Source organism: Cryptotermes secundus, unplaced genomic scaffold, assembly GCF_002891405.2.
Source record: "Cryptotermes secundus unplaced genomic scaffold, Csec_1.0 scaffold2757, whole genome shotgun sequence".
NCBI classification, from domain to species: domain Eukaryota; kingdom Metazoa; phylum Arthropoda; class Insecta; order Blattodea; family Kalotermitidae; genus Cryptotermes; species Cryptotermes secundus.
The window spans coordinates 52,906-79,542 of NW_019733375.1; the positions used below are offsets into that span (position 1 = coordinate 52,906).

At 38.3% G+C, this 26,637-nt stretch overlaps 2 protein-coding genes across 9 annotated transcripts in view; both read left to right on the forward strand.

The window, feature by feature from the left end:
* Positions 1 to 1,395, forward strand: part of LOC111868153 (probable multidrug resistance-associated protein lethal(2)03659) — a gene marked incomplete at its 5' end in the record, with an annotated part of 53,507 nt that extends 52,112 nt beyond the window's left edge. For both annotated transcript variants that reach the window (XM_023858580.2, XM_023858581.2), the window contains 1 exon segment: positions 788 to 1,395. In XM_023858580.2, coding sequence (XP_023714348.2) covers positions 788 to 859 — 72 coding nt within the window.
* Positions 1,396 to 7,270: 5,875 nt separating this feature from the next.
* LOC111868147 (probable multidrug resistance-associated protein lethal(2)03659) overlaps positions 7,271 to 26,637 on the forward strand; it is a 59,850-nt gene continuing 40,483 nt past the window's right edge. For 3 of the 7 annotated variants that reach the window (XR_002843464.2, XM_023858565.2, XM_023858571.2), the window contains exons 1-8: positions 7,304 to 7,457; positions 8,430 to 8,582; positions 12,075 to 12,185; positions 13,795 to 13,929; positions 15,027 to 15,231; positions 21,402 to 21,624; positions 23,250 to 23,406; positions 26,074 to 26,215. Coding sequence is in view for 6 of the 7 variants with exons in the window: in XM_023858565.2 (XP_023714333.1) it covers positions 8,506 to 8,582; positions 12,075 to 12,185; positions 13,795 to 13,929; positions 15,027 to 15,231; positions 21,402 to 21,624; positions 23,250 to 23,406; positions 26,074 to 26,215 (1,050 nt within the window). In the remaining variant the exon portion in view is untranslated. Of the gene's footprint in view, positions 7,458 to 7,509; positions 8,041 to 8,429; positions 8,583 to 12,074; positions 12,186 to 13,794; positions 13,930 to 15,026; positions 15,232 to 20,221; positions 20,269 to 21,401; positions 21,625 to 23,249; positions 23,407 to 26,073; positions 26,216 to 26,637 lie in introns of those variants that run through there. The other 4 variants (XM_023858567.2, XM_023858569.2, XM_023858568.2 and 1 more) reach the window with 4 other exon arrangements.

Below are 26,637 nucleotides of genomic sequence, written 5' to 3' on the forward strand. Positions count from 1 at the left end.
TGTGTTGTAACATGTCCCTCGCAGTGGTTCTTTCATTTTGGCAAAGAGATCATAATCACATGGACTCATATCGGGTGAGTATGGAGGATGTCGCAGTATCTCCCATCACCAGCGGCGACGGGAGATACTGCTACGTGTTTAGCCAGCTCCTACCATGCAAAAGATGCTTAGGTAGTTATGTCTCGGTACACGGTACTAATATCTGAGCCCGTGTCATCCATTCAGTCAGTCGGTTTTAACTGCAAGAAAATCACATTTTATTTTTACCACATTGAAAAGTGTTTCATTCAAAATTCATGCAACTTGATGAGATACTTACTCGTATATTAAATGATTCACTAAGGTTATTTTCAGAATACAGTTTCACTCTCTAAGGTGGGTGTACCGATCATACTTACCAAATTGTGACAGGACACTCTTTATGGTAAAACCTTTCTTGCTGAAATAAGATATTCATACCACTCGCTGGTGAAAAGTCCAGTTGCTTGCTTTGTCTTTCACATCTTGTATTGTTCAATACACTGCAGTCCATTACCATTTGTAACCCCATGACACACTGGTTGAATACTGCTGTAAAACCAGTTCAATGAAATACATCGTTTTAGTGACTGGGCAGTGCGAGTACACTTTCTGAGCCCCAAGGATAGAATTTTGAAAATTAGTTTTTCATGTTTGTAGTTGAAGTGTCTGTATGTGAATTATATCTTGGCTGTTGTTTTGAGAACTGGAGGGCTAAATGGAAAAATGTGATCACGTATGTTCATTTTCCTCTTCCTTTTATTTTCAGAGTTACAAGAAATATCTCGAAAAGAAGAAAAAGCACGTGGAAATAAGTGAGAGCATAACAGATCTTCCTTAATGGTATTGCAATCTTGGGATTACCATACAAAAGCCTCATAATTGGGGTTGTACTATATGATGTTACTGTGGCAAAGTAACAACACAAAGATTGCATACCAAATGCATATTTGTGCTTAATGCAGGGTTCCTTTATGGTATGGTGTGGCATAGGATACTGAAAGTTGAACATCTAGAACACGTCTAGAAAGATTATGATCTGAGTAGCTTCTGGTGCTGGGAATACTTAAATGTGATTTTTGTAACTTAGAATTTTCCATTTATTCACATGAAATATATAATTACTATGTATAGTTTTTTTGGCTTCCCTTAGCAGTGTAGCTTAGAATTGTTAAAGAATCTAAAAATTTGTGTACAAAAAAGAAGGGGTTTTGTGGGTATTGCTCTTATATTCCAGTGTTTTAATGGTTCTTTATAATTTAAGAGGTTAACCTGGTACCATATTTAAGATGTCCTTACTTCTGAAGTAAATTGATCCTGGCTGATAATTGTATATGCAGCTGTTGTTGGAATAAAAATGTCCTGGTTCTGCCTTTGCTTGCAGTGTTATTTTTTTTGCAGGGGCTCTAAAATGTCAAGTCATAAATAACAACTGTAAAACATTTTGTAACGCTGTCGTAAATCTGCCTAGGTTAGTGACTCCTGGACATTGGCATGGGATTTTAATTCCTTGTGACTGTCATTCAGCAAAACTCAAGAATCCACCTGAAGTATTACTGAACAAGTGTTTGCCTCACCTACTTTTCATTTGATTAGTCCCAGGCTCAGTTCATGCCCAAAAGTCACTGTGTACAGTGAAGCCCCAGTTTAGTGTTCCTTGATTTAATGTTATGTTTTAGCTTTATTACAATAAGTAATCTTCATCCACCCACCAACCAACACCACACAAAACTAACAGAAGAAGAGAACTTAAACTTTTAATCTGTTTCCATGCATATATGGGGCCAAATTACTGAGGAACTATATGTAACAATTCTCCCAACTTCTAAGGATCCCATTCATGGCACACAAATTTACCAACAGAAAATGGTTCCCATTTGGCCTGTCACAGTCTCACACACTTCCCCACAGGGCCATCTCCTACCATACGTCTATACCATTCTTCACCGTAGCCCATGCTCAGCATGTCTGAGGTTTCCTGTTCTTTTCTGAATGACTGTGTTGAAAATATATTGGCCTTGTTGGAGCCATGAGTGAAGAACACAGGCATAATGATTGTCTCTCTAAAAGCATTCCAGTTAACTGACTTCTAGAAACTGCCAGTGGTGCAGCTGTTCAGGAACTTCCCAGCATTTTATGACTCTTGAAGGTGCATTACTGTGCTCCCAAGATCCCTCCACCAATCCCTATCCTCAGCCACATCAATCTAGTCCATACCACTCCAACCTATCTCTCTAAGATCCAGTTTAATATTATCCACCAACCCATATCTTGGTCATCCTAATGGTCTCTTTCCTTCTGGCTTTCCCACCAATATCCCATATGCATTCTTATTTTCCCTCATTTGTGCTACATGCCCTGGCCATCTCATCCTCCTTAACTTGATCATTCTAATTATACTTGGAGAAGAGTACAAGTACCAATTATAATCTTGATGTGAAATTAGACGTTTTTCATTGCAAGCCAAGAGGTTAGTGTGCAGTGCAGACTCCCTGAGATGATAATTTATACTGGTTTTGAGGAGTGCACAGGAAATTGAAACGAAAGCTCCTAACTCGTTAAAGCACACTTAGGGTGAAAATTACACACCAAAACAGTGATGTAATTAAGGTTATGGGGCCATCTGGCAACATGGAGCAAATATTTATATCAACAACACATCCCCATAAGTCTAACCCTCATTCAAGGCAAGGCATCAAGCTTACGTGAGGCCGTGAAAGAGGAAATGGAAGATAACAAAGCTGCCAAAGTGAATCCATTTGGTGCATCAGGAGGCTGGTTACACTGCTTTCGGAAGAAGTAAGGCATCAGAAATGTAAAAACTAAAGTCCAGATGTAGAGGCAGCTAGTGCATTACCCAATGAATTAGAAAGAATCATTGAGGAAGGCAGGTACTGTTCTCAGCAGGTTTTTAACACATGAGATGGGACTTCACTGGAAGTGTCTGCCCCCTTGCCTCAAGAAAGAAAAAATCCTTTCCTCTCTTTAAGGCCTTCAAAGGATGGAGTAACTCAGCTTGTCAGAGGAAGTGCCACTGGTTTTATATGTTAACGTTATTTGTGTGAAGAATGTAATTTTAGTATAGTGTGGTCATTATTTCAGGATGGGCGTAGGAGTTGTATTATGGATAGTTGTGATACTATTCCTTCATAAAAGTGACTTGGATGGCATGCTGCCTTTTGGTTACAGACCCACATGTGGTAACCTTGTATGTTCTGTTCCTTATTAACCTGTTTACATGATTTCTTATTTGGTAGAAATTCCCCTCTTAAAGAAGATTTGGTTTAAATGGCGTTTTTCCAGTCCCATTTAACCATGGATAGATGTACTAGAGTTTGAATTTTGGCCTTCAGTTTTAAACATTTAACCTTCAGACTTCTTTAAATGACGGTGGATTGTAAAATATTGTAGCATACCAACTCAAGACACTAGTAATAGTATGTTACTGGATGATGGTGATCTCGTTGGCCGAAATGTCATATAACGAGTTACCATGTGAATGCGAGTGATGTATGCTTAAAAAATACACAACCTGAACAAAACTGAATATTGTGAAAAGGCCTGAAAAATCATTAAGGTTTTCTCGCATTTAACATTCAATTTCATTAGCCAAAGGCAATAATCTTAGTGTTAAATTTCCTCAGTTTAAGGTTTTCCTCAATTTAATGTTCAAATCGACTGACCTCCAAAGAAGCCTTAACTGGGGCTTCACTGTGTATAGGCACCTTTTAGAAACTTATTCTCGATATGATTATTTATGAAAGAAGAGTTTGATGCAGATTAAGTTAACTGAATTGGGACTAGCCAAAAGGCAGCAGAACTGGCTGTATTGCGAGTTTTATATGACATTTCTGCATTCTATTATGTCTAAGAAATGCAAGAATTTTAATTTGCTTCTAGAGTCCTGTAAGAATTGTTAGTGAGTCAGAATACTTTATAAGCATTCTTCCATTCTTCTTAAAGTGATATTACATAAAAGACTCGGTAATAGTGAAATATTTCAGTTCTTCATACTGTTTGCATAAGAATGAATTTTTATAAGTATGAGATCTGAAAAGTAACCTGTCATTGTCATTGACTTTCGTGGACAACACAGAGTTATAAATGTTCTAGAAGACAGAACTCTGCATAACCACTGCTCTGAGAACCTCAAATCCTATGTCTGCTGTTCTGTACCAAGTTGCTTGCAGGACCATACTAAATTTCTTTCCACAGCCGGACTGGGAACTCCAGTGCTCAAAAAACTGACATAAACAATAACATGGCTACAGAATTTGGGATCTGTGGATATTACCTTCTCTAAGTCGTCCATGTCATTTCTGGGGCTTCCCCAGCCTGTCCAGTGGGTACTGAAGGCCCTTTCTCCAGCGAAAAAGAGGCAGATGTGTGAAGCTAACAGCTCACCTAGGTCAAGAATATGTGAATCTATACATCCACTATGTAACCCTCGTGGCCCCACAGTTGGACGCCACTTCTTTGTGACCACTCTTTTTGCCCACTTTTGCTGGGTGGGTGTCACTTACTTGTTTGGTTGTCTCATCGCTGGCTGCTGGAGCTGCTGCTGGTGGGTTGCGGCTACAGCATGCTTAACTCTGCTCACCCATCATTCTTACCACCACCTCTTCTGGTTGACAGGTAATTAGTAAAGGGTTGGGTGCCAGTAAACTTATTTTTGAATTCCTTTACAATCTTGGTGAAGAAGGGGTGGAAGATTTGATAAGGAGATGCTGGTGTTGAGGTGCTAGTTCAAGTTAGAGATCAGAATCAGTCTCAGGGCATTCAGCAGGGTCTCGCTCAGACAGGGAGGGGGAATTCTTTGTACTACGTAAGCAACACTTGTTCACAGAGAAACCTTATTGCACTGTTAATCACTGGTGAACAGTCAACTACCTTATATGTGTTCCTTTATATATGACTCGCACTGGTGCCTGTAGAATTACTTAAACAACTTGCTTAATTTTCCAAATGGATTTCGGATATACTGAATTTTACTCCAAGCTGAATCACTAGTCAGCTGGTGGTTACACTCACTATTATTTTAACCACTTACATAATCTCACTTACCAGAATTTATAGTCACACTTATGGCGATACAGATTTTGAGTCCGAACAATTGGTGAGCTGGAATGCAACTAACTTAACAGAATGACTTCTCAAAACCTTAAATTTTGAGGATTGGTCAAATTTGAACAGGAGGAGTTTGCTTCATTTGCTGTTCCTCCAGTCTGTTCAAAAATTCGAGGGAATTTGGACTCTAATGACTTAACATAACTTCTGACAGTCGTTTGGTGAATTCTACCCGTAGAGTTGACTCTGGGCCTTCAACACTTTTGATGTATGGTGTCCTGGACCTGTCAGAGATCGTATACCCAAAGAATTCCAATGAGCAAATTTTGAGTAGAATTTCTAGGGAAAAAAAACAGGAAGGGGCCTTCCTGTTTGTCTTTGAAGCTATGTAACAAGCCGCTTTCTTAAATTCCAGAATCGGACTGAGTTGCCGTCTTGAGAGTAAGAATTGGCGTAAGTCCCTCTTGGATAATTATTGTTCATACAAATAAATATCTTCTAACAAGGTGATTGCCTCTAGTAAATATATGTTCTTAATTTAAAACTGGGATGTGGTTGACAGTATGGCTACAACTACCCCCTACTACAATAGGCCCTGCAGGGATAAAGCAGGCGAGGCGTCAAGCTGATCATTCACCTTCATCTAGTGCCGAAGTTAGGAATTGCGGAGTATACCTCCACTCCCTCCTATGTCTTTATGACATGGTGCTTAATTAATTAAGCACAAGGACCAATTTACCTTTTACCTGTTAAGTGTTAACTATCTTCATTGCAGTCAAGTAGCCGATTACTGATACCAGGAGTACCAGAAAATCTGTTCATGTTTCGAGACACAGGAAACCCAAAACTAACACTGTGTCTAATGGGATACTGTTTCATGAATATGTGTGGGGTTGGGGCGGTGAAGCTCTTCATATTCTTGAACTTGGCAATGAATGGAGAACAATGTTCATCTTCATTGCCTGGCCGTTTTGACCAAGGTAAAGAACGGCTGCACCCACTGAATAGGTGATGACTTCTGCTTCCAGCCATTATCTACTAGTAGTTCTGTGTTTATTTGAGGACGCTCTCAGTAGCTCGAACAGTGGCCTGTAGCATCAAATTATATGGTCCTGAATTGGAAATACTGTGGAAGGAAGCGGTTGTAGACTGCCACCATGTGACTGGAAGAATTTCTGAGAACCACAAAACTCTTCAGTCAGGATAGCTAGTTTGAATTAGGTAGGTCTACACGTGCTTGCTACTTGTACAACATTCATCATGGTATTGTTTCTGTACCGCGTAATATGTATATATACACACAATTACAAATTAGACTGGGTTGCATTGGAGATTTCGTTGGGAATTCTCTTTTTTGAGTGCTAATTTTTGTGCAAAAAATATGAGACTTTAGTCTTCTCATCTGCAATCTAAAAAAACAGAATTTACAAAACTAGAATTTTACCTGTGGTTCTGTATGGGTGTGAAACTTGTCTCTGACATTAAGGGAGCAATGTAGACCGAGGGTGTTTGAGAAAAGGGTGCTGCGGAGAATATTTGGACCAAAGAGAGAAGAAGTGACAGGAGGTTGGAGAAAACTGCATAATGAGGAGCTTCGTAACTTATACTCTTCACCAAGAATTATTAGAATGATCAAGTCATGGATGATGTGATGGACAGGGCATGTAGCACGAATGGGGGAAAAGAAATGCATATAGGATATTGGTGGGAAAGCTGGAAGAAAACAGACCATTAGGAAGAACATCAAGTCATAGGTGGATGGATAATATTAAACTGAACGTTAGAGAGATAGGATGGGGTGGTGTAGGCTGGATTGATCTGGCTCAGGATAGGGACCAGTGGAGGGTTCTTGTGAACACGGTAATTAACCTGCGGTTTCCATAAAATGTTGGGAAGTTCTTATGTAGCTGCAGAACTGGCGGCTTTTCAAGAAGGGCCGAGCTCCATGTAGTTAATTATAGTGGGATGAAATTTAACTCCTGCCTGCTACGTTTTATGTGACATGTTCTAAAAGGCTTCAGTTGAATTTTAAGGGAGTGAAAATAGTTATGTTCATTTAGTTCCGAAATTCTGTGTATTCAACAGTTTTACTTTGGTGGAAAGACGTTGATTTTCAGTTCTAGTAACTTATTGCTCTTGTGTTGTCTGCATTCATATGTTGTGTTGGCTGACTGTATAGTGAATGTTGACGAGGGGGACGCTATCTGCGAGGAGAAGAAGGAATTAAATTCGAAAGATTTACAGTGGTGTTAGGTAACGTAGAAGATATCGTAATGATCGTAATATTGAAGTGTGTGAGTTTACAATATAGGCAATAGGAGTTTCTATTTTGCAGCGCAGTTACAGTTCAGCATATGTATGCTACACTGGAGGTATATGTGGTATTGGCTCATACGGTTTTTAATCTGAGGGATCAACACGTGCCTAGTTACCAATAGTTGCGCAATGTTGACACTAGAAATCATGTTTGCATAGCAAATATATGAAATATATCCCATAATACCAGTTTCATCCAACTAATATAGTTACGAAAAACAGGTCGAACATTCGTTCGTGTTGATTGCTGAAAACTTTTTCGAGATGCGAGACCTGAAGTAAAAGTGAAAGTATGGCTGTAGACGGCAAAGTACGGGATTGGAACTTGTTTCTCGTTCTCTATTTAAACAGTAGGTGACATATGACCGCATATGACAAAGCATGATGTTTCAGACAGCATTCGGTAATTGTCACGTTATTTAGCGTTTAGTGGTGTAACTGAGGATAGTGGAAAATAAATTGTAATCTCGTCTACTTTGAATATTATACCGAATCTTTTTTCTCCACAAGATTATTGCGAAAAGAAGAGGTCATGGGCAGAATGTAAAACGTCCTTAATGCTGGAGTATTCACCGCCTATCTAGATAGAAAACATATGTAACTAGTTTTATGGTGTTTTTGAGACCGGAATCCTACCTGGTACGTATCGGCCTACTTTCCTATTAAGAAATAGCCAATGGTACGTGTTGCAGAAGGGGTTAGATACTTTAATGTTTTAATTTCATAATCTTAATTATTTCATTTATTCAAAAGGGTATTATAGTTATATGTATAGTTAATGAGAAGGCATACTTTCCGTATGCTGGGATCATTATGTTCATTCTTTGTGGATGAGGAGTGACTGTGTTGTAATAAACTTGTGTTTGTCTCCCTATTAGTGATACATACATCCAACATCAGTTGATTGCCCTCAATTACAGTACTTGGCCACTGCTCATATGTGTGTTCACTATGAAGGCCACACAGTGAAGTTTCATATTATTGGATCACAACAAGTTCTGAGTTCTGCTTTTTTTTTTGTCTTATAGGGTTTGAAGTCTGGGTTGTTCTAGTGGATTAGAAGATTAGAAGAGTAGTTGCTGCTGAGAACAGGAGGGATTCAGGATGGATGGTGGCATTAAGAAGAATCTGAATCTTAATCCTAGGACCAACGCCAGTCCACTGTCCCTCATCACTTTTGCGTATGATACAGCACTGTATAATTCCATCAGTTTTGTTGTTTATATGTGCATGTCACTAAATTTGTTACATTTACATTTATTTGCTCAATATACCACATTATATGAACTTTTTGAAGATTTTTTGTACACAATATAATTCCATCAATAATGCAAATATTGCCACCACTGCTTCCCTTCACAACATGTTTCAGCCTCAAATGGCCATCATCAGTGTCTCAGCTATGCCGAAACATTTCCACTGTACATCCACTTTTTCACATCACATAATAACTGCAATGATTGAAAATACTGGTTGTTATAATTGATAACTTAGTTATTGTTGCATTGTTGACATTTATATTGTGTATAAAAGATATATTAATGCAACAGGATACTTAAATACAATATTATTGATGATTTATTATTATGTGTTATTGTAATTCTGTATTTAAGCATCCTGTTGCAAGCCATATTAAAACGTCTATGTATAACTAATCCATCAATAATGCAACAAATTGTTCCTCTTTCTTCCACTTTTGTTCAGGTTTAGATGTTCATCGTTTGAATACGAGAAATTGAAAGCAATTATATATGCCAAACTCAAATCTTTCTGCTTTTCAGAAAGGTACTATTTTTACCGCTATTAAAGTATTCAACAGATTGCCCATAACCATTCAAAACCTTGAAGAGGATAGAATTAGTTTTAAAAATAAGCTGTCTTTATATCTTATGAATAATTCCTTTTATGCGGTTTCTGAATATGTGGAGCATAACATAAACAATTAGTTTTAATTATTTTGTTATCTGTGTGTTTGTTTTCATAACGTGTACTCTTCTCCAAGTATAATTAGAATGATCAAGTCAAGGAGGATGAGGTGGTCAAGTCATGTAGCACGAATGGGGGAGATGAGGAATGCGTATAGGATATTGGTGGGAAAGCCAGAAGGAAAGAGACCACAGGGAAGACCAAGGCGTAGGTGGGTGGACAATATTAGAATGGATCTTAGAGAGATAGGATGGGATGGGATGGATTGGATAGATCTGGCTCAGGATAGGGACCAGTGGAGGGCTCTTGTGAACACGGTAATGAACCTTCGGGTTCCATAAAATGCTGGGAAATTCTTGAGTAGCTGCAGAATTGGCAGCTCCTCCAGAAGGGCTCAGTTCCATGAATAAGTAAGTAAGTGTGTTTGTTTAAATTTTTTGTGTCTGTTTTTTTTACATGACGACCTTCATGTCCATTTGTTTTGGACTTATGAAATGAAATGTATGTATGTATCTTTCAGCCCTGGATGGCCATCAACAGGTGTCTTAATATGTTAAAACTGCTACACTGCATTCATATGCACTAAAATCACATGCCATAGTCCACTTAATATAATAAAATAAAACCCATTAAAATTTTATATTAAAATTTTCATTACTTTTGTGAAATTCTATTCCACCTCACAAAGGTTGTCATCCACTTGTTTATAGAACTGTATGTTTATCTCCAGGTGTTTTATTGGAGCAGCTTGTATTTATGTTCATTAGCCCCTTGTTCTGTTATTGCAAATTGCAGATGTAACAGACCAACGGGCTAACACAAAACACAAACAGAAACTTAGAAAACAAATAGATGGAAAATTTAATAATGTAGGTAGTGCTGATGAAGATAAAGTCACAAAATATGGCTGCAGCAATTTCTTCCTCTGTCAGAAGCTGAAATCCAGGGTTTCCTTCATCCAGCTCAAGCCAGTCTCAGATATATTCTTGCATGGTTTCAATCTCTCCAGCTGCCCTCAACACAGTCTGAAAGTCCTCTTGCTCCTAAATCCTACATGTCTTTAAAGTATATATTCAACTGTGAACAGAAATTTTCATTTTTCATATTTCAGTCCGAATTGTCTGACATCCAGATTAACTGTAACCTCATTAGCCAAGGTTTACTGTACTACATTCCATGGCCCCAAAGGTAGTCAGAGATGACTGTAGGATGTGGCGTAAATTGTAGAAACACAAAACATGCATGTGCAGTACAAGCAAAGGTGTCACATAAAAATGCCCAGAGATTTCATATAAGATATTCGTATGCTTCAAATAGTTCTTATGTGCTTAAATTTCATCTGTTAATGTTTTATTACAAAACCGTGACTTATTGAAATTCTGTGATCTGGTTACATAAATGCAGTCTGGGTTTATTCAGCAACACACTCAGTATTGGGCTGTGTAGCATCAAATTATTGGATTATTAATGAATTGGAAAGGATTTGGAAGGAAGCAGCTATGACCTAATTTTGAGGTAATATTCCTGCGCTTGCCTTGTGGGACTCAGGAGAATCATGATTAACCTCAGGATAGTTGATGTCCCAGCTAGGACTCAAACTGCACCATAACTCATACAGTTAGTCGCTGGCTTCCTACCGCGGTGGCCTATGTCTGGTCAAGTGGGATTTGTGGTGGACAAAGTGGCACTGGGGTAGTTTTTCTCCGGGTACTTCATTTTCCCTCACCCATCTTCATTCCACCAAATTCACCATCATCATAATCACCCATGGTAGGTACAATAGGCCAATCAGTGGGCGCCGTGCCAAATGGACCCAGCTGCGAATTTAAAAAAAATGTTTAGGCTTCAAACTAGACACTCTCTGAATATAAGTCAGAAGCATTACTGCTTGTGCCAACTTGCTCTGTTCCAGTCATGGTGTAAGGTAAAGGTACAGTTTTAAGCACTATGCCATTGAGGCATGTGAGGGAGTGGATGTATAGATCCACATTTTCTTGACCTTGGCACTAATTTGAGGTGAGTGGTCAGCTTCACACCCCAGCCACTTTACCCCCCTGGAAAGAGCCATGCAGTACCATTGGATAGGAGGCTGGGTGGACAGAGCTGGTCTTCTGACATGTAGAACAGAAAATTCTTGACCTTACCAGAAGTTGAACTCCAGCCTGTAGCCAGTCATGATGTATCTATTGAAATATGCTCTCTGTGTTCCTTCAGATCTGCTTCGACTTGCCCAGGCAAATGTCATCTTCTGTGTTCTCCCCTGCATGTGAAGGCTGCAGGTCCCTCTGAAATGCTAGTACCTATCTACCAAACGACATGATGTCAGATCCCAGAACACAGTGATCCTTGTAGTCAGCGCTGTCAGAACCTTACATCTCCCATGTTTTGCACATTTATCCATTTCTGATAGGGATGTTCCTTTTCAGAAAAATTCTCAGAATTACAGAAAAGAAGTACATGAACAGAAAATGATAAACTTTGAAGCAGACTGTTTTCTATTAAATTCCTGCTCCTCATATTTGTTTTCACATAAAACTGTTTTTGTATATTACACATAAACATACTTTGGATTTCTTTCAATGCTGGCAGGACTGGAGAAATTGTTCTTGGTAAAGGTATCATTCTGCTTAATGCAGGCTATATTTCAGACACATTTTACTGTATTCTCTAGTTTGAAATACTATGTTGATGATCACACAAGATACTTTAAATTTGACAGAAGTTTGTATTAGTCTGTTTACTTTCAGTTGGGTCCTGGAACTGTTCAGAAAGGGATACAAGAGGGATCTAGAAATAGAAGATTTATATGAAGAACTTGAAGAACATCGGTCTAGTTACTTGGGCAATGAGTTGGAGAGGTGACCATGTTTCAGTAGTCTTTGTGTTATTGATTTGTGTTTGAACATTTGAGTACTCTTACTTTTTTATATCTGAAGCAGAAAGCTAGGAGGACAAATAATATGAACAAATTTGAATGGCAAGAAAGGAAAGGACTCACGTCCTTTGCTAAAGTAGGTACCCATGGAGAAAACACATAGGATGAATACTCAAGTGTGAGCATCCTAATTTTGGAAACAGGAGTGGTTTTCTGTAAATCGCAAACTTCATTACCTGAAGGGCAAGGAGATATCTTTTGTTTTTAAGTTCTGAGGAGCCTAGTATTTGCACTCCCTTCCATTCTGCTAATTTCTCTAGGATCTTTCAGGACACAGATTGCTGATAGGCTGCTAGAAATGATAATTAAATTTGCAAGGCTGAATCATATTATTAGTTAGATGTCACAAGAGAAATGTTTTACAAATACAGTAAAACTTGGTTATAGCAACATCGGTTTCTGCGACACCTTGTCTATTGCGTCAAATATTCAATGGTACGAACTAATTCCTCATAAAGCAACTGTTTTTATACCTTGCTTAGTACGACATGCACAAATGCATCAACCTCGTATGTAACGTCATTTTCATTCCTGAATTTCTCTGATATGGACATTGAACGTAATTTAGAAAGTGTGTATTGGGCAAGTAACAGGAAACAGATGAAGATAACTGATTACTGTACTCGTATCTAGGTACAGTAAGGCACAACAATTGATGTAATCTACTGTAATTTGGTGAGTAGGCCTACCTTTAATATACAGTATTAGTGCGGTGTGTATTGTCAGTGAAAAGCGCTGTAATATGTCTTTGATATTACACATTTGGGCAATTCCACGTTAATGTTACGTTAGTCTGTACTTAACTACGTATTTCACTAAAAAATGCAACATTTTAACTCGGTTTTTGGTAGATTTTTACGTGACTAACATAAGGCTACTGTGGAAGTGCCCATTTCAGTTACAACGACATTCGTTTATAACGACACTATTTTTAGGTCCCTTTGATGACGTTATAACCAAGTTCTACTGTATATGGTGACTTTGTGAACACTTCAGGTCAGTGGAGAGTTCTTGCATAAAAAGGTGCTGTGCTTTGAAGTAATGTTAAAAGAAAGTCAGTGGGACTAATTAATTACTTTCTGTATTAAGTCAAGTTTATGTAACTAAAAGCTGTGAATTATTGACTGGAAGTTTGTATCTTCAGTAGGCATGTGCAAAATGACTTTCAGCTTGAGTTGAGAGTTTGGATCTGCTCCTGTCCAAAAAAAAGGGGGGGGGGAGTTATACTTGGTCCATTAGATAGAGCTAATCCCAAGCATTTCACCAGTGATTTGCATTTATATAGTATGCTGCTTAGTATATATGATTTGCACATAAGCAATAATATGAAATATAGAGTGAAATGTCTCAGTTTGATGATGCTGTATGTTTGCATGGCCCGAAGATCACTTAAGGCTGAAATATGCTGCCACATATGTAATGAGTACTGTATGTGAAGTGTAAGGGTTTAATATACAAGCATAGGATGATTAAGTGTAGTATAGAATTTAATATAAGGAAATTCATGCTGTTCATACAAACAATTTTTGCAGGTTATGGAATGCTGAGTTGGAGCGAGCCAGTGCAAGAGGTGTGGATCCCAGCTTGCTACGAGTTCTGTTCAGGTGTCATGGTCGCTGTATTTTGTTCCTTCAGATTCTACTGTGTTTTGTAGAATGTTGTTTTGTGTGAGTAGACATATTTTGGTCAGTAAAAGTTGTATATGAAAGAAAAATTCTATTATGGCAGATAAAATGCTGTCTTTTTGAAAATATATGTACTTAAATATCTGTATGGTAAGAGCATGCTAAATATTAAATCATGTCTGCTGTAGGAGTAAAAGAGATTAATATTTTGTGTTGCACTAAGCTGTGACAATTGTCATGACAGTGTCCTCTTAATTACCTGTACCAAACGTACTATTATTATATACAGTTCTCTGTGCAGAGTAGAATTGCTTGCCTTTTCAGCATCACAGTACACAATATGTCACAATACATAGTAGCCTCGGGCTGCTTTGGTGAAACATATTTTGGGTAGTTTTCTTCCCAGCAGTGTAACAGTACTTTACCGTGCTGCTAATATTATAATTGCGTGTGCATCATATTTTTGAGATTTTGATCCATTACAGACCAAAAGCATCCTTACTTACACACACTTCAAACGACTCGATGCAATTCTGTGAAAACTCAACATTCTTAATCTGCTGCCTAAGCACATGCATTGGACAAAATTTGGATAGATGATACGTAACATGCTGCATGTCTTACATACTGCTGCAGTCTAGACCACAAAATTCCATCTGTTAGAAACGTAAAAGTTGCATCTCTCCAGCTAGTCATACTCTGGAGCTATATATGACTGAAATCAGTACATAATGGTATATCATACACGTGTCATTGCTTGGCCATAATGCAACATTCTGTCATGCCCAGTGAAAGGGTTAAAGAAGGAATAATGCCCAAATTACAAAATTAAAGTTTATATATATAATTAATATAAAAGTTTGAGAATGAGTATTCAGATTCTGTGCACAGTACTTGCACATCAGCGTAAGGGCTGTGGCTGCTTCAAATACTGGCAAGTGTGTAGAGTAGATATCATTATATCTTTGGGTGTTGTCTTGTTAGGTCTGCAGTAGGACACAGGAAACTGAAGTGTAATATTTATGTTCACCATAGCTGCCACTATTTTTATTCCAGTACAGAAGCCGTGTGTTACAAATTTAGTGTAAAGTTTGGAGGAAATGTGTGTATAACAAGAATTTTGTTGCTTTGATATACAGGGTGACTCAGCCTATATTTCTTGGGGGACTGATACAGTACTTTGGACCGAATAGCACCATGAGCCATAGTGTGGCTGCTGGATATGCTGCCTGCATCGTTGCCAGCACATTTATATCCGTGCTATTCTATCATGCTCACAATATGAGTGCTCTGCATCTTGGAATGAAGATGAGAGTTGGACTTTGCTCTTTGGTTTACAGAAAGGTCAGGAATATAAAATACAAGTAAATTTTCCCCACATATTCTATTCTGTGTAACCATGATAAAACAAATATGGCTTGTAACAAGAATTCTCTTTAGTGATGGGTCATAGCCATCATCAGCTCCTTACTTTAATATATGTGGAAAAGTTTTTCCAGTGACTTTTGTAAATATGTGTAAGTCTTAATTAACTGCTACTTTTTTTTATAATTTTTCTAGCTACCATAATATCAGTTTTGCTTCCGAAGCTGTTTATAGCACACAGGCTGTGGTGGTAGCATTAACCCACCCTTTGGGTCTCTTCCTTCTCTAGGAGAAGAAAGTTTTCAACCTAGAATCTGAGTGAGACTATTAACAGAACAGTTACATGACCATGAGGGAGAAATGTATAGTGCACATGTTCAGAGCCGTCCTAATGATTGAAAAGAATTGCTTAAATGTTACACATTCATTCATTCATTCGTTCATTTTTATTGGTTCCAGAAATCAGCATTTTGCAATACAGCCTCCAGATATAGAACACGTCAACTTATTTGTATACAAGTCAGTAATACTATAATTTAATATTTGACTACATATACAAATTGTGTACATGTCCAACATACCATACAAAACTATATAAAAAATTTAAGACAACATAAGTTCCCCAACAGAGTAAGCAATTCAATCCATTTCACATCAATCAATCAACCAATCCATTCTTCCTTCCTCGTCAAATCACTGTCATAGGAAAACGTTCCATACATGTTAAACATACCATAGTTCAATTTCTATAATTAAAAATAAATACCCCCCTTTCACAAACATACCATCTTTAATTTAACATATATTCCTCTACAGAATAAAACGTATGTTGTACCAGATATGACCTCATTACTTTTTTAAACTGTCTCATTTTTTCTATCTCCCTGATTTTATTTGGTATTTTATTGTATAATTGTATTCCCATATTCAGTACTCCTTTCTTATAGGCATTTGTTCTGCAAAACTGAGCTTGGAGATTTACTTCTGGCGATTATGAACTACATTATTTTGTTCTAACTTTCCTAAATGTAGTTTAACATGACATACTATTCCAAATATATACATACAAGGTAGTGGAAGTAGGTTTAAATCCTTAAAAAGCTGTCTACATGATGCTAATCTACTCACATCACTAATTTTTCTAAGAGTTCATTTCTGCAATTTAAATATAATTTTACTTTTTGGGTCGCTACCCCAGAAAATTAAACCATACTTCAAATAAGCATGGAAGTGAGCAATGTAAATACTCCTAATAACCTGTCGGCTTGTTACATCCCTAAGGGATTTTATCATGTAACAGACTTTGTGAAGTTTTGAGCTTAAGAACATCATATGTGCTTTCCACTCCACATGTTCACCAACATGTATGCAGTCATAGTAGGACTGTATTTAGCATGACTTCATGGTTTCATGGTCAGGTCCTTCCCAGATTTTAGCAAATGAGAGATGTTGATCAGGTGATGTCATCTGAACTTATTTTCAGTGCATTAGCTTCTGTTATTTTATATTGTGTCATTGTACTGTTTGTCTTTATGTTAGAAAGTGTTCAACCCTTAGAGCAGTGTAACAAATTATTAGACCTGTATATGAAACTTGAAGTAATGTCTCTGTGAAGTCTTTGATTCATCAAAATATGAAGTCGGAAGGTAGGATGAATTAACTTTTTTGCCATTGTTCGCCATTTTGAAGACCAGAGATTAAATGGGATCAGCTGTTTTGTTTGATAGGATACTAGTTACACAAAACAAATTTGCACCACACAAAATCAAGCTTTGGAATCCATACCCTTTCAGTGGCTTCTCTTGGAAAGATTGGCTCCTGTAGTGATAGATTTAACAGATGTAGTGGCAAAAGCCAATCATTTTGCAGTGCACTTAGAATTCAAAAAATTTTGGTGTTACAGAGGAAGGTTTAACCAGTTTATAATAAGAAAGGCAAACAGAGGTGTGAACAAAATGTAGGGCGTTATCTGCAGTCAGAGTAGGCATGTGATGTAGCGTAGATATGTGTATATGTATATTTGAGGTGGTTCAACTTTGTTCTTGCAGGCATGCAGTAAACAGTGGGTGGGACTTTGATTTGTAAAGGAAGGACAACTTCTAATAACCAGTCAGTTGTGAATACAAGAGGCTATGTAAACATAAGAAGATTTTTAACTTCTTTTTTTAGTATAATGTTATCACTCACGCTGAGCCGCCAATGGTGCAGCTACTCAAGAGCTTCCCCCCATTTTATGGAACCAGAAGGTTCATTACCATGTTCACAAGAGCCCTCCACTGGTCCCTATCCTGATCCAGATCAATCCAATCCATACCATCCCATCCTATCTCTCTAAGATCGATTTTAATATTGTCCACTCACCTTTGCCTTGGTCTTCCCAGTGGTCTCTTTCCTTCTGGCTTTCCCACCAATATCCTATACGCATTCCTCGTCTCCCCCATTCATACCACATGCCCTGCCCACCTCATCCTCCTTCACTTGATCATTCAAAAATTATATTCAAGACCATCAAGACAACTGTCTAGTATTAACATGTTTTACTGTAATCCACGGCATGTTTTGACCCTACTGTTGTGTGGTCTGCAAGTGGTACAATACTAAAATCAAAAGATAATGAATTTTCATGTTATGTATCTCACTGAATATGGTTATCTTGCTCATAGGTTTTTTGGAGGGAAGGGCTCTATTACCCAGTTGGTTAATTGTTGCATAATTAAATAGTAACATTTATTATGAAATATGAAAGTGATAAAGAATTAAAATAAAAGTATATATAAAAGTAAAAATAAAATGTGAGTTTAAGTTTAGGGTACATTGTAGAGGGATTATGCTACAAGCCAGAAGGTTGCAGGTTCAGTTCTGGATGAGCTCGTTGGATTTTTCCATTAACCTAATCCTTCCAGCTGCACTATGGCCATGGGGTCGACTCAGCCTCTAAGAGAAGTGGATATCAGGAATTTTCCTGGGGATGAAGGGTGGCTAGTTTGTAAGACTGACGTCACTGGCGTCTGTGAGCTGATTGTCTAGAAAATGTGGAGCCTCAACATCTCTCAACCGTATGGGTCTCCACAGCCTATTACAGGAATAACTTTACTCTCTTTCTATTTTTCCCCTTTGAAAGAGAAAGAAGTATGAAAGGTGTATATGTGGTTTGAATATGTGTGTATAAATGATTGGTTTCTTGGTGAATATGAACTTTTTACGTTATTGTGTCTGTGCAGTTATGTATTGCTTAGACATTAGAAGTTGTTCGGTTGAAGGGCTGGCTTTGGAACATGCCTTGGAAGAGTTGTAATGTCAATGTGGTAGGAGCAGGTTTTTGTGTGTGTGCATGCGTGCGTGCCTGTGCCCCCCCCCCTCCATCTCGTGTCATGATTTGTATTATTTGGTAGGTAGGATTATTGGTGTCTGTATAAGATTCGTTCATGCATATTCCTTGTTTACTGATATTGTGTAGGTAAATTATTGATAATGTGTTCATAAAGGAACCTTTCTTTTATGTTTAGGATTTCCATTGTATTATCTGTTGGTCAATATGCATGGCCTGTATCCAGAATATGTTGTGCATGTTTTGAATTTTGTCTCTTTGTTCTAATTGTTTGGATGTGTTCTCTGAATTTGGGTTTACAGGTTCTGCCTGTTTAGCCAACATATTTCTTTGGGCAGTCTGCACATTTTAATTCATATGAGTCTGCTTTTGTTAAGTTTATCGTATACTTATGTGACTGGTTTCAGATTGTTTTTTATAGTGTTAATAATTTTGTCTGCTGTTAGTATGTTTGTGTTCTTAATCAGTTCTGTTATAGCTGTAGTTTCCCTCCCACCATATGTAAATAGTTTGTGTGTATTTCTGATTGTTTCTTTGTTGTTTTTATGTTTTTGTATTTTGTGTATTATTTGTGGTGGGTGGTGGCTATTGTGAATTATTGTTTTTATAACTAGTAGTTCATTGTGTCTGTTGCTTATTAGGGTATGTGTTCTTCCTGTTATTTAAATTGTTTATTCAATAACTGTCTAACCCCCCTCCCCAAAAAAGGAAACTTAGAACAATGGACCCATGTTCAACAAGCTATATAGCATAACAATTCATTAATTCATGTTTAGGTATTTTACCCCCTGAAGTTGGCACAACAGTAAGGTTGAAGCACGTAGTGGATTCAAGTAAAATATTTGAATACTAGATAGTTGTGCTCGTGGTCTTGAGAAGATTTTTTACTTCTATAGGTACAACAGGTTGGAAAAACCAAAGATGATGTTGCAGATGTCAAAAATGTTGAATTATTTATTGTTTTCATATTTCCGTGACAGCCATTTCAGGAGATAATGAACATCAGGTTTATTTAAACCTTAGTGGTGTATTGTGACATGTCATTTCAAATTAGGGCACAGACTTAAAAGATGTGTATTTCAGCCATTTCCCAATACTGAGATAACTTTTTCAAAATGAGTATTTTTATGAATTCAGTAAATTCCCATTATATTGAAGTTGCACTGTACTCCATAATTTATGGCACAGTTTCATTTTACAGCCCTGACAAATTGCACATTACTCGGACAGTATGCAAGAATGGCTAGTTTGTAAGTGGACTATGAAGTTTACTGTAGAACTTGTGTTCTGCATTCACTCCACATACACGTTTCACATTGATTTGCAGAACTCTCAGCTACATGCTGTTGTATATGTTGCTGACTAATATCAATTCCAGGTTTTGTTGTTCTGCTTCATGTATTTATATTCCAAATTTCTGACACAAGCAGCGGATAGCTGTTTTAGATAAAGCAGAATATCCGCACAAACTTTCCAGAAAGGCGTTAGTAAATTTGAGTTAAACGTGTTTATATCATGTTAAATTTGAATTTCTCACAATTGTGACTGAAGAGTTCTGTCTTCTGGGATATAATTCGTTGTAGTCTGGTGAAAGCTGACATTGCAGAGGAAGTTATTACCTCCATCTTCAAGAAAGAAGAAGCAAGAAACCAACATGAAGCAGGGCCCGTAAGGAGCACTGTCTTCAGGTAAGGAACACTGAACAGTCTGGTAGAAGTCCACTGAAGTTGCAGAGGAAAGTAGTGCTTTCATCTTGAATGCTGAAGGGTAAGTTGAGCAAGACACCAGCAAGAAGCAGGGAGCAAGGAGAACTCTGTGATGTTTTCCATCAAAATGTCAGTCTACTTTCACTGGACCACACGGCATCACATTCAGGGAGATAGAACTCTTCATGTTTGTATCGAGTCTTATTTTATACAGCACTTACATGGTTCTAAAATATTTTGAATTCTGGCAGTTCTCATCTTATTCAGTTGTAATATTCAGAAGAATTACTCCAGTGAAGATTACAATTGAATGTACATTGAATTATTTCATTTATGATTTATGTAACTGCTCTTGCAGCTGCTCAGACCAACATGACACTGAATGGTAGGTAGGTTGGTGCATAATGAATCAGAATGGATGTACAGCTGCGGACTGATCTGGCCTACTGTCCCAGGATTTCCCTGTATGGACTTAGGAGAATGATAAAGAAAAGCCTTGAGAGTGTCTCAGGGCTGATATATGAATCTAGGACCTCCCAAATACAAAGTAGGACTGCTAACCACTTGACCATGGAATTGATGATTGTGGCTTGAAATAAATCCCTTTGAATAAATGTTGCTGTACTAGGCTTCCCAAAATTAGTATGTTGCTTGTAGGGTTATGTTACTGCATCACTTTGTGGTGACATTGTGACATTCCCAAGCCAGTAACTATGGAGAGTACTGTTTCCTAGGTTGTGGTTACACATAGTCTGGTAGGAATTTGTCAGTCTGCTGGAGGAATGTAGGGTTTGAAAAGTAAGTCAAGCATGCGAAGCATAGCAATCTGCTTGCTTCCATGGTATATGCTGTGACTCTGAGGATGGAGACAATATGTTCCTCTGAAACATCATTAATCTTCTGCCAAGTGACACGGCATCACATCCTAGAAGATGCATTGTGCATATAGTCTTATGTTACCTTCATCAGTCTTGTTCAAGGCATATCGCTCAACTGTGGTGTGACAGTTTCCACATGTGTGCATCTCCTCGCATTCTCGTTCCCTTCTGTTGCAGTGTCACATGCGATTAATACAGTGATGTAGATAACACATGTATCTTGCACTATAATTTCAGGTGTTGAAGCTGAGTAAGACAGCTCTGGGTGAAACGACGGTGGGCGAGGCAGTGAACCTCCTGTCTAACGATGTGAGCAGATTTGATGTGTCACTTATATTTATGGCCTACATCTGGATTGGTCCAGTAGAGATGGTGATTATTGTGTACTTAATGTGGCGCCAGATTGGAATTGCTACACTGACTGGCGTGGCGAGTGTTGTGGTTCTCCTTCCAGTGCAAGGTATTTGCAACAGATATTTCATCTTCACTGTGAAGTTTTCTGTTATACATAGGTTTCCTCTGTTCGTACTTTATAATGTTGAATAATCTCAGTCTGCTTCTTTGATTTAATAGTTGTGTGCGCCCCTTGTCAGTCAGTACCGTCAGTACTTTGTGCTGCTGTAACATAATGGCCTAGACTAAGTTATGATATTTTCTGTAAAACTTTCCTGAGTCCTGTCGATGGCCATGTTATCGTCCAGGTTTTCCAAACTCATGTTCTTTAATTTCCACATTATTTAGCTTCTTAGGTTTAATCTTTCCATGTCAAATTTTTTGTGTTGCTTGATTGCTTAATGGTAGTCCATCTGTAATTTTTGCAACTGCCAGATGGGGTTCAGTATCACAGTCAGCCCTTCAGGAAGATCACATGCCACACCTACTTGAATTTTGTCTCCCGTCTGTCAGGATATAGTCATTGAGGCTGTGTATCTGCCCATCTGAGAATTGAAGTATATTTACAAATGTTGTGGTGTGGGAATACTGTAATCTTCACAGTTGCATCTTTTACCTGCAGAGTTCAGTACTCTAACCCCCTTCCCCTCCTCCCCTCCCCACTCCACCTTCTATGGGCACTACAGTCCATGATGAACCTTGGTCTACCTCACAATTGCTCATCATTGTTCCATTCCATCCAGCTGCAGGCGTTTGGCAGCACTGGCACAGGTCAACTTGGCAACAAATTATGTTTTTCTTTTTCTTCCTCTTTCTGTCCATGACGAACAGAAACATGGCTCTAGAATTGATTTAATTTTAAACACAATGAGTTATTAAAAAGATTTTATTGAAAGGGATGTGATATTGAAGTGGATAAATTGTACATATCAGTGATTTTTAAATGTGACTAATGTCAGAAATTGTATAGTAGAGATAATTCCCATCCTTATCTTGATTCAGAAACTATCCAAATGCTTATATCCATGTCATCTCAAATTGAAAGAATCATTCTCACACTTGCCTACTTGTTACAAATAAGTTATACCACTGGGAAGACCACAGCCTGCATGGAGTGATGGAGTAACAGTAGATACACAAAACAGCAGGGAGAGGAAAGAGGAGGACCTCTGAGAGGGTAGAGAAGAATGAGGGAAGCTGTAGATTAAAGTGATCCACTCTGATGCTGACAGTATTTTTTTAATGGTATAGATAATTTGAACTCAGCCTGTCTGATATAAATTGTAGGAAAGAATTGTGTTTATTAATCATGTTTCATGAACACATGTGCCCTAGTTATGAACATAAAAAAAAATAAAAAGTAAAACTGTCCCTGTAACAGGCCGTGAAGGCCCATAGGGTTGTGAGACGTTGAGGGTCCCACATTATCTAGACAGTTGGCTCAAAGATGGTGGTAAGGTTGTCAGCCTTGCGCGCTGGCCATGCTTTACTCCCTATGAAAATTATTTAATTAATTCCTGGTACTCATTTCTGTTAGAGGCTGAGTCGACCCCAGGGCTGTAGTGCGGCTGGAAGGATTAGGTCAATTGAAAAAATCCAATGACCTCATTGGGATTTGAACCCCCAACCTTCCGGCTATTAGCATAGTGCCTCAACCAACTAGGCTAACGCATATTGTTGATTAATTTTTAGCTTTCTTTGGGAAGATGATCTCTACATTACGTCTGCGTACAGCCAGAAGAACTGACCAACGCATCAGATTTATGAATGAGATCATCGTTGGCATTCAGGTGATCAAGATGTATGCTTGGGAGAAACCATTTGCACATCTTGTTTCTTTAGCTCGCAAGTAAGTGTTTTTGCAGAAGATATTAATTAAAACTTCAGCACAGAGCAGAGTGGCTGTTGTAAAAATTTTGGGAATATGTGTGTCTCTGTTGGTTTGAGTCTGAGGCACTTTTGGTAAACAGATTTTTCAAAACTTGTACATTTATCCCATTAAAACAGAAACATGAGGATGACACTTCCTGAAAATACTGATCATTCAGAATAACCATTTTACATGAAGTCCTGAATAAAAGTTTGAGTCCATTTTTTAGAATTCGTACAAAGGATGTGGGATACGATTTAGATGGATATCATAGACTGCAATGAGAAAAATAACTTGTCATGAGTGTATTTTAGCCCATTTTTTTACTATAGGAAAACAGTGGGCTTTTGAGATCACTGTGCTTCCAGTCCTTGTGATGATGTCTCTCTGTGTTCCCCCATTTAAACTTCTGAACCAGTTGACCAGTTTTTATCAAACTTGGTAAAGACATTGTGTCACTGTGGTATGCTCCACTGTTACATTTTATAATTTCCTATCATCAGTGATAAGAACATAGAGACACTCAAAACTGGGATACACAGGTGACAGTAGCATTGTTTAATTTAGTGTTCTCAAATGATGTGAAAAATAAATAATTTTTTTAAGGTTCCTCCTCCCCCTTGAACAGAATTCGAAATAACATAGTAGTTGGGGGGGGGGGTGTTTCTTCTTGGCTTGATGAAGAAAACTAATGAACCATAGGAAGTAGGCATTTGGTATTTCCTGTAGTGGCAGATTATATATACAGCAGTAACTGCAGATGTGGTTAAGGTGAGGTTATTTCCAGCAGATTTAACATAGAATGTGTACTTGAATAATAAGTTCTCCACAGGAAGAAAGTATTGTGTTGGCACTGGCAGTGACGTCCTAGGGCAGAAATGTATGCGCTAGGATGGTAGGCTTCATGAGCTCTGCTTGGAAATCTTTGAATATTTGAAGAAATTTGGTAATGACCTGGGTATCTTTGCACAACCCCACCTAAACACAGACAGATCTGCACAGATTTCATACAAATCTAATGGAGCATCAAGTAAGTGCACATGGAATTAGCATTTATGTCAGATATAGTATGTATACTACATGGAATGCACACACCTGAAATACTGCTTCAAGATGATAATATTTTAATTGTTTTCCCTGCGTTAGGAGATACCGTACTCTCTGGAATTACGTGAGAACTCCAGTGTTCAGCACCACAGGCTCCACACGGGCTCCAGTCTGGAGCCATTGCTGCACACACTTTACTGAAACATGTTTTTCTAAGAGCAAATAATTGTAACAGTGTACCATTACTGACCGTCTGGTAACTTGTCTCCAGCAACACAAGTGTTGATGCACTTGGTATGTCTCCTAACTTAAGTATTTCTCAAGTTCATTATATCCAATTTTATTTAGATATTCTAATAATACTAGAAGGGTAATACAGAGTAATGTTCTTACATACTTTCAGCTCTGCAGAGCCTGGAACCATGGGCAGTGCTCTGGTTCTGACACATTTATTGCAAAATGTCTTCAGTCTCTCAACATTTTGCTTCACTACAAACATGCACACATTTTTGCCAGTCCAAGAAAGTGGCATGAATTTGTTATGCTTTATTCTCACTGTGTGGCACGACAGTTCACTCTTGAAGATGCTCGTTGCTATGGTTTCATATCTATGGGCACCCATGTCTGACTTGAGTTCTGTGTTTCTGCAAGTGACAGTGTTTTATATGAAGATAATGTCTGTCTAAGTTTTGAGGTTTTCACGGCGATGACTATGAAGAAAGTTGTCTTCTGGGTTTTGGCGCCATGTATTCTTTGTTTTGGCTGACATTTCGGAGGAACGTATCGCCTCCATCTTCAGAGCAGGCGAATGGCTGTGAATGCAGAGCAGTAGCTGTAACGATTAGGAAGTGAAAGGTGCAGCGCCTCCGAAACGTCAGCCAAAATGAAGAATACGCGGCGCCAAAACCCAGAAGACGACTTTCTTCAAGATAGTGTCTGGTTTGTTGTGTTGTGCAGAGCTGCTGATTTGTTCATAAAACATCTCACATTTAAAATAATTATATTGTCATGTGTTTAAATGACTAGACAGTGGGGTTTGGATTTACTGGACTGTTACAAACTGTAAGTACAGTTATAGCACCATGGTGAATTCACGCCCTGCACACTTCATTACAGCATGCCCTCTGTCTTCTCAGTCTGCTTTGTCTTCATCACTTGTTGCTTGGTAACAGCTCCCAATACTGTAGATTCCTCATCTTTCATGTTTGTGTCCTTAATCGCTACCACCTGTCATAGCTCCTCATAACCGCAACTCCTGTCCAATTACCCCTAGCCACGTCTGGCCACCACTTGCTATTGGAGGCTAGTGCTCGCTTCCAACTTGCCTGTTTGTCTCAGAACTAACTAACTGTTAGGTTTTGTCCCTGGTATATAGCCTCAGCATGGACCCAACAGAGAACACCCCGCCTCCAACAGTATCTTTATTGTTGCGTGTGTAACTGTTGCAGCGGTCATGTGATTTTGTTGCCGTGGAAACGTGTTTACAGAGCCATTGCCTAGTGATGGACATGTTCTCTGGCTCCACAGTTCTGGCTTTGAGTGGGCGTGTCAGTATATTCATGATTGAGAAGTACACAAATGCTATTTGAATGATTTCAGAAAAGAAATCCAAGTTATAAGGACTTCATCCTACGTGGAAGGCATTCTGTTATGTTTTGGATGGTTAATTGGAAGAAGGCTTGCTGTCTTCGTGAGCATAGTAACATATGTCATTCTGAACAAGAATGTCACTCCTGAGAAGGTAAGTTTGTTATTCTTGTAATGAAGGCACCGTGTTACTCCAAAGTATCGGTGACCATTTACCAGACTGCCAGTGTCACATCCCAGGAAACTACAAAGTCAGCATTTTTAGTCATAATCGAAGGGAAATGTTGAATCCATCATTGAGGGAGGGAGACATTCACTGTTTTGCTCAGAGCTCTTAATGTTTCCAAGCCTCTGAAGTACTCAGAGACATTGGGTGTTCGGACTTTATCCATTGTCCTGGTTTTAAGATAACTAAGAAAAACATGACGTTTCAGAAACTGGACCAGTGATTGAGGCTAGGTCTTTCTAAGGAACCCAACAGAATAGGTGTTTTCCCTCACCTGAGGACGGAAACAGATCCAGTTTCCGAAACGTCGTGTTTTTCTTAGTTATCTTAAAACCAGGACGATGGATAAA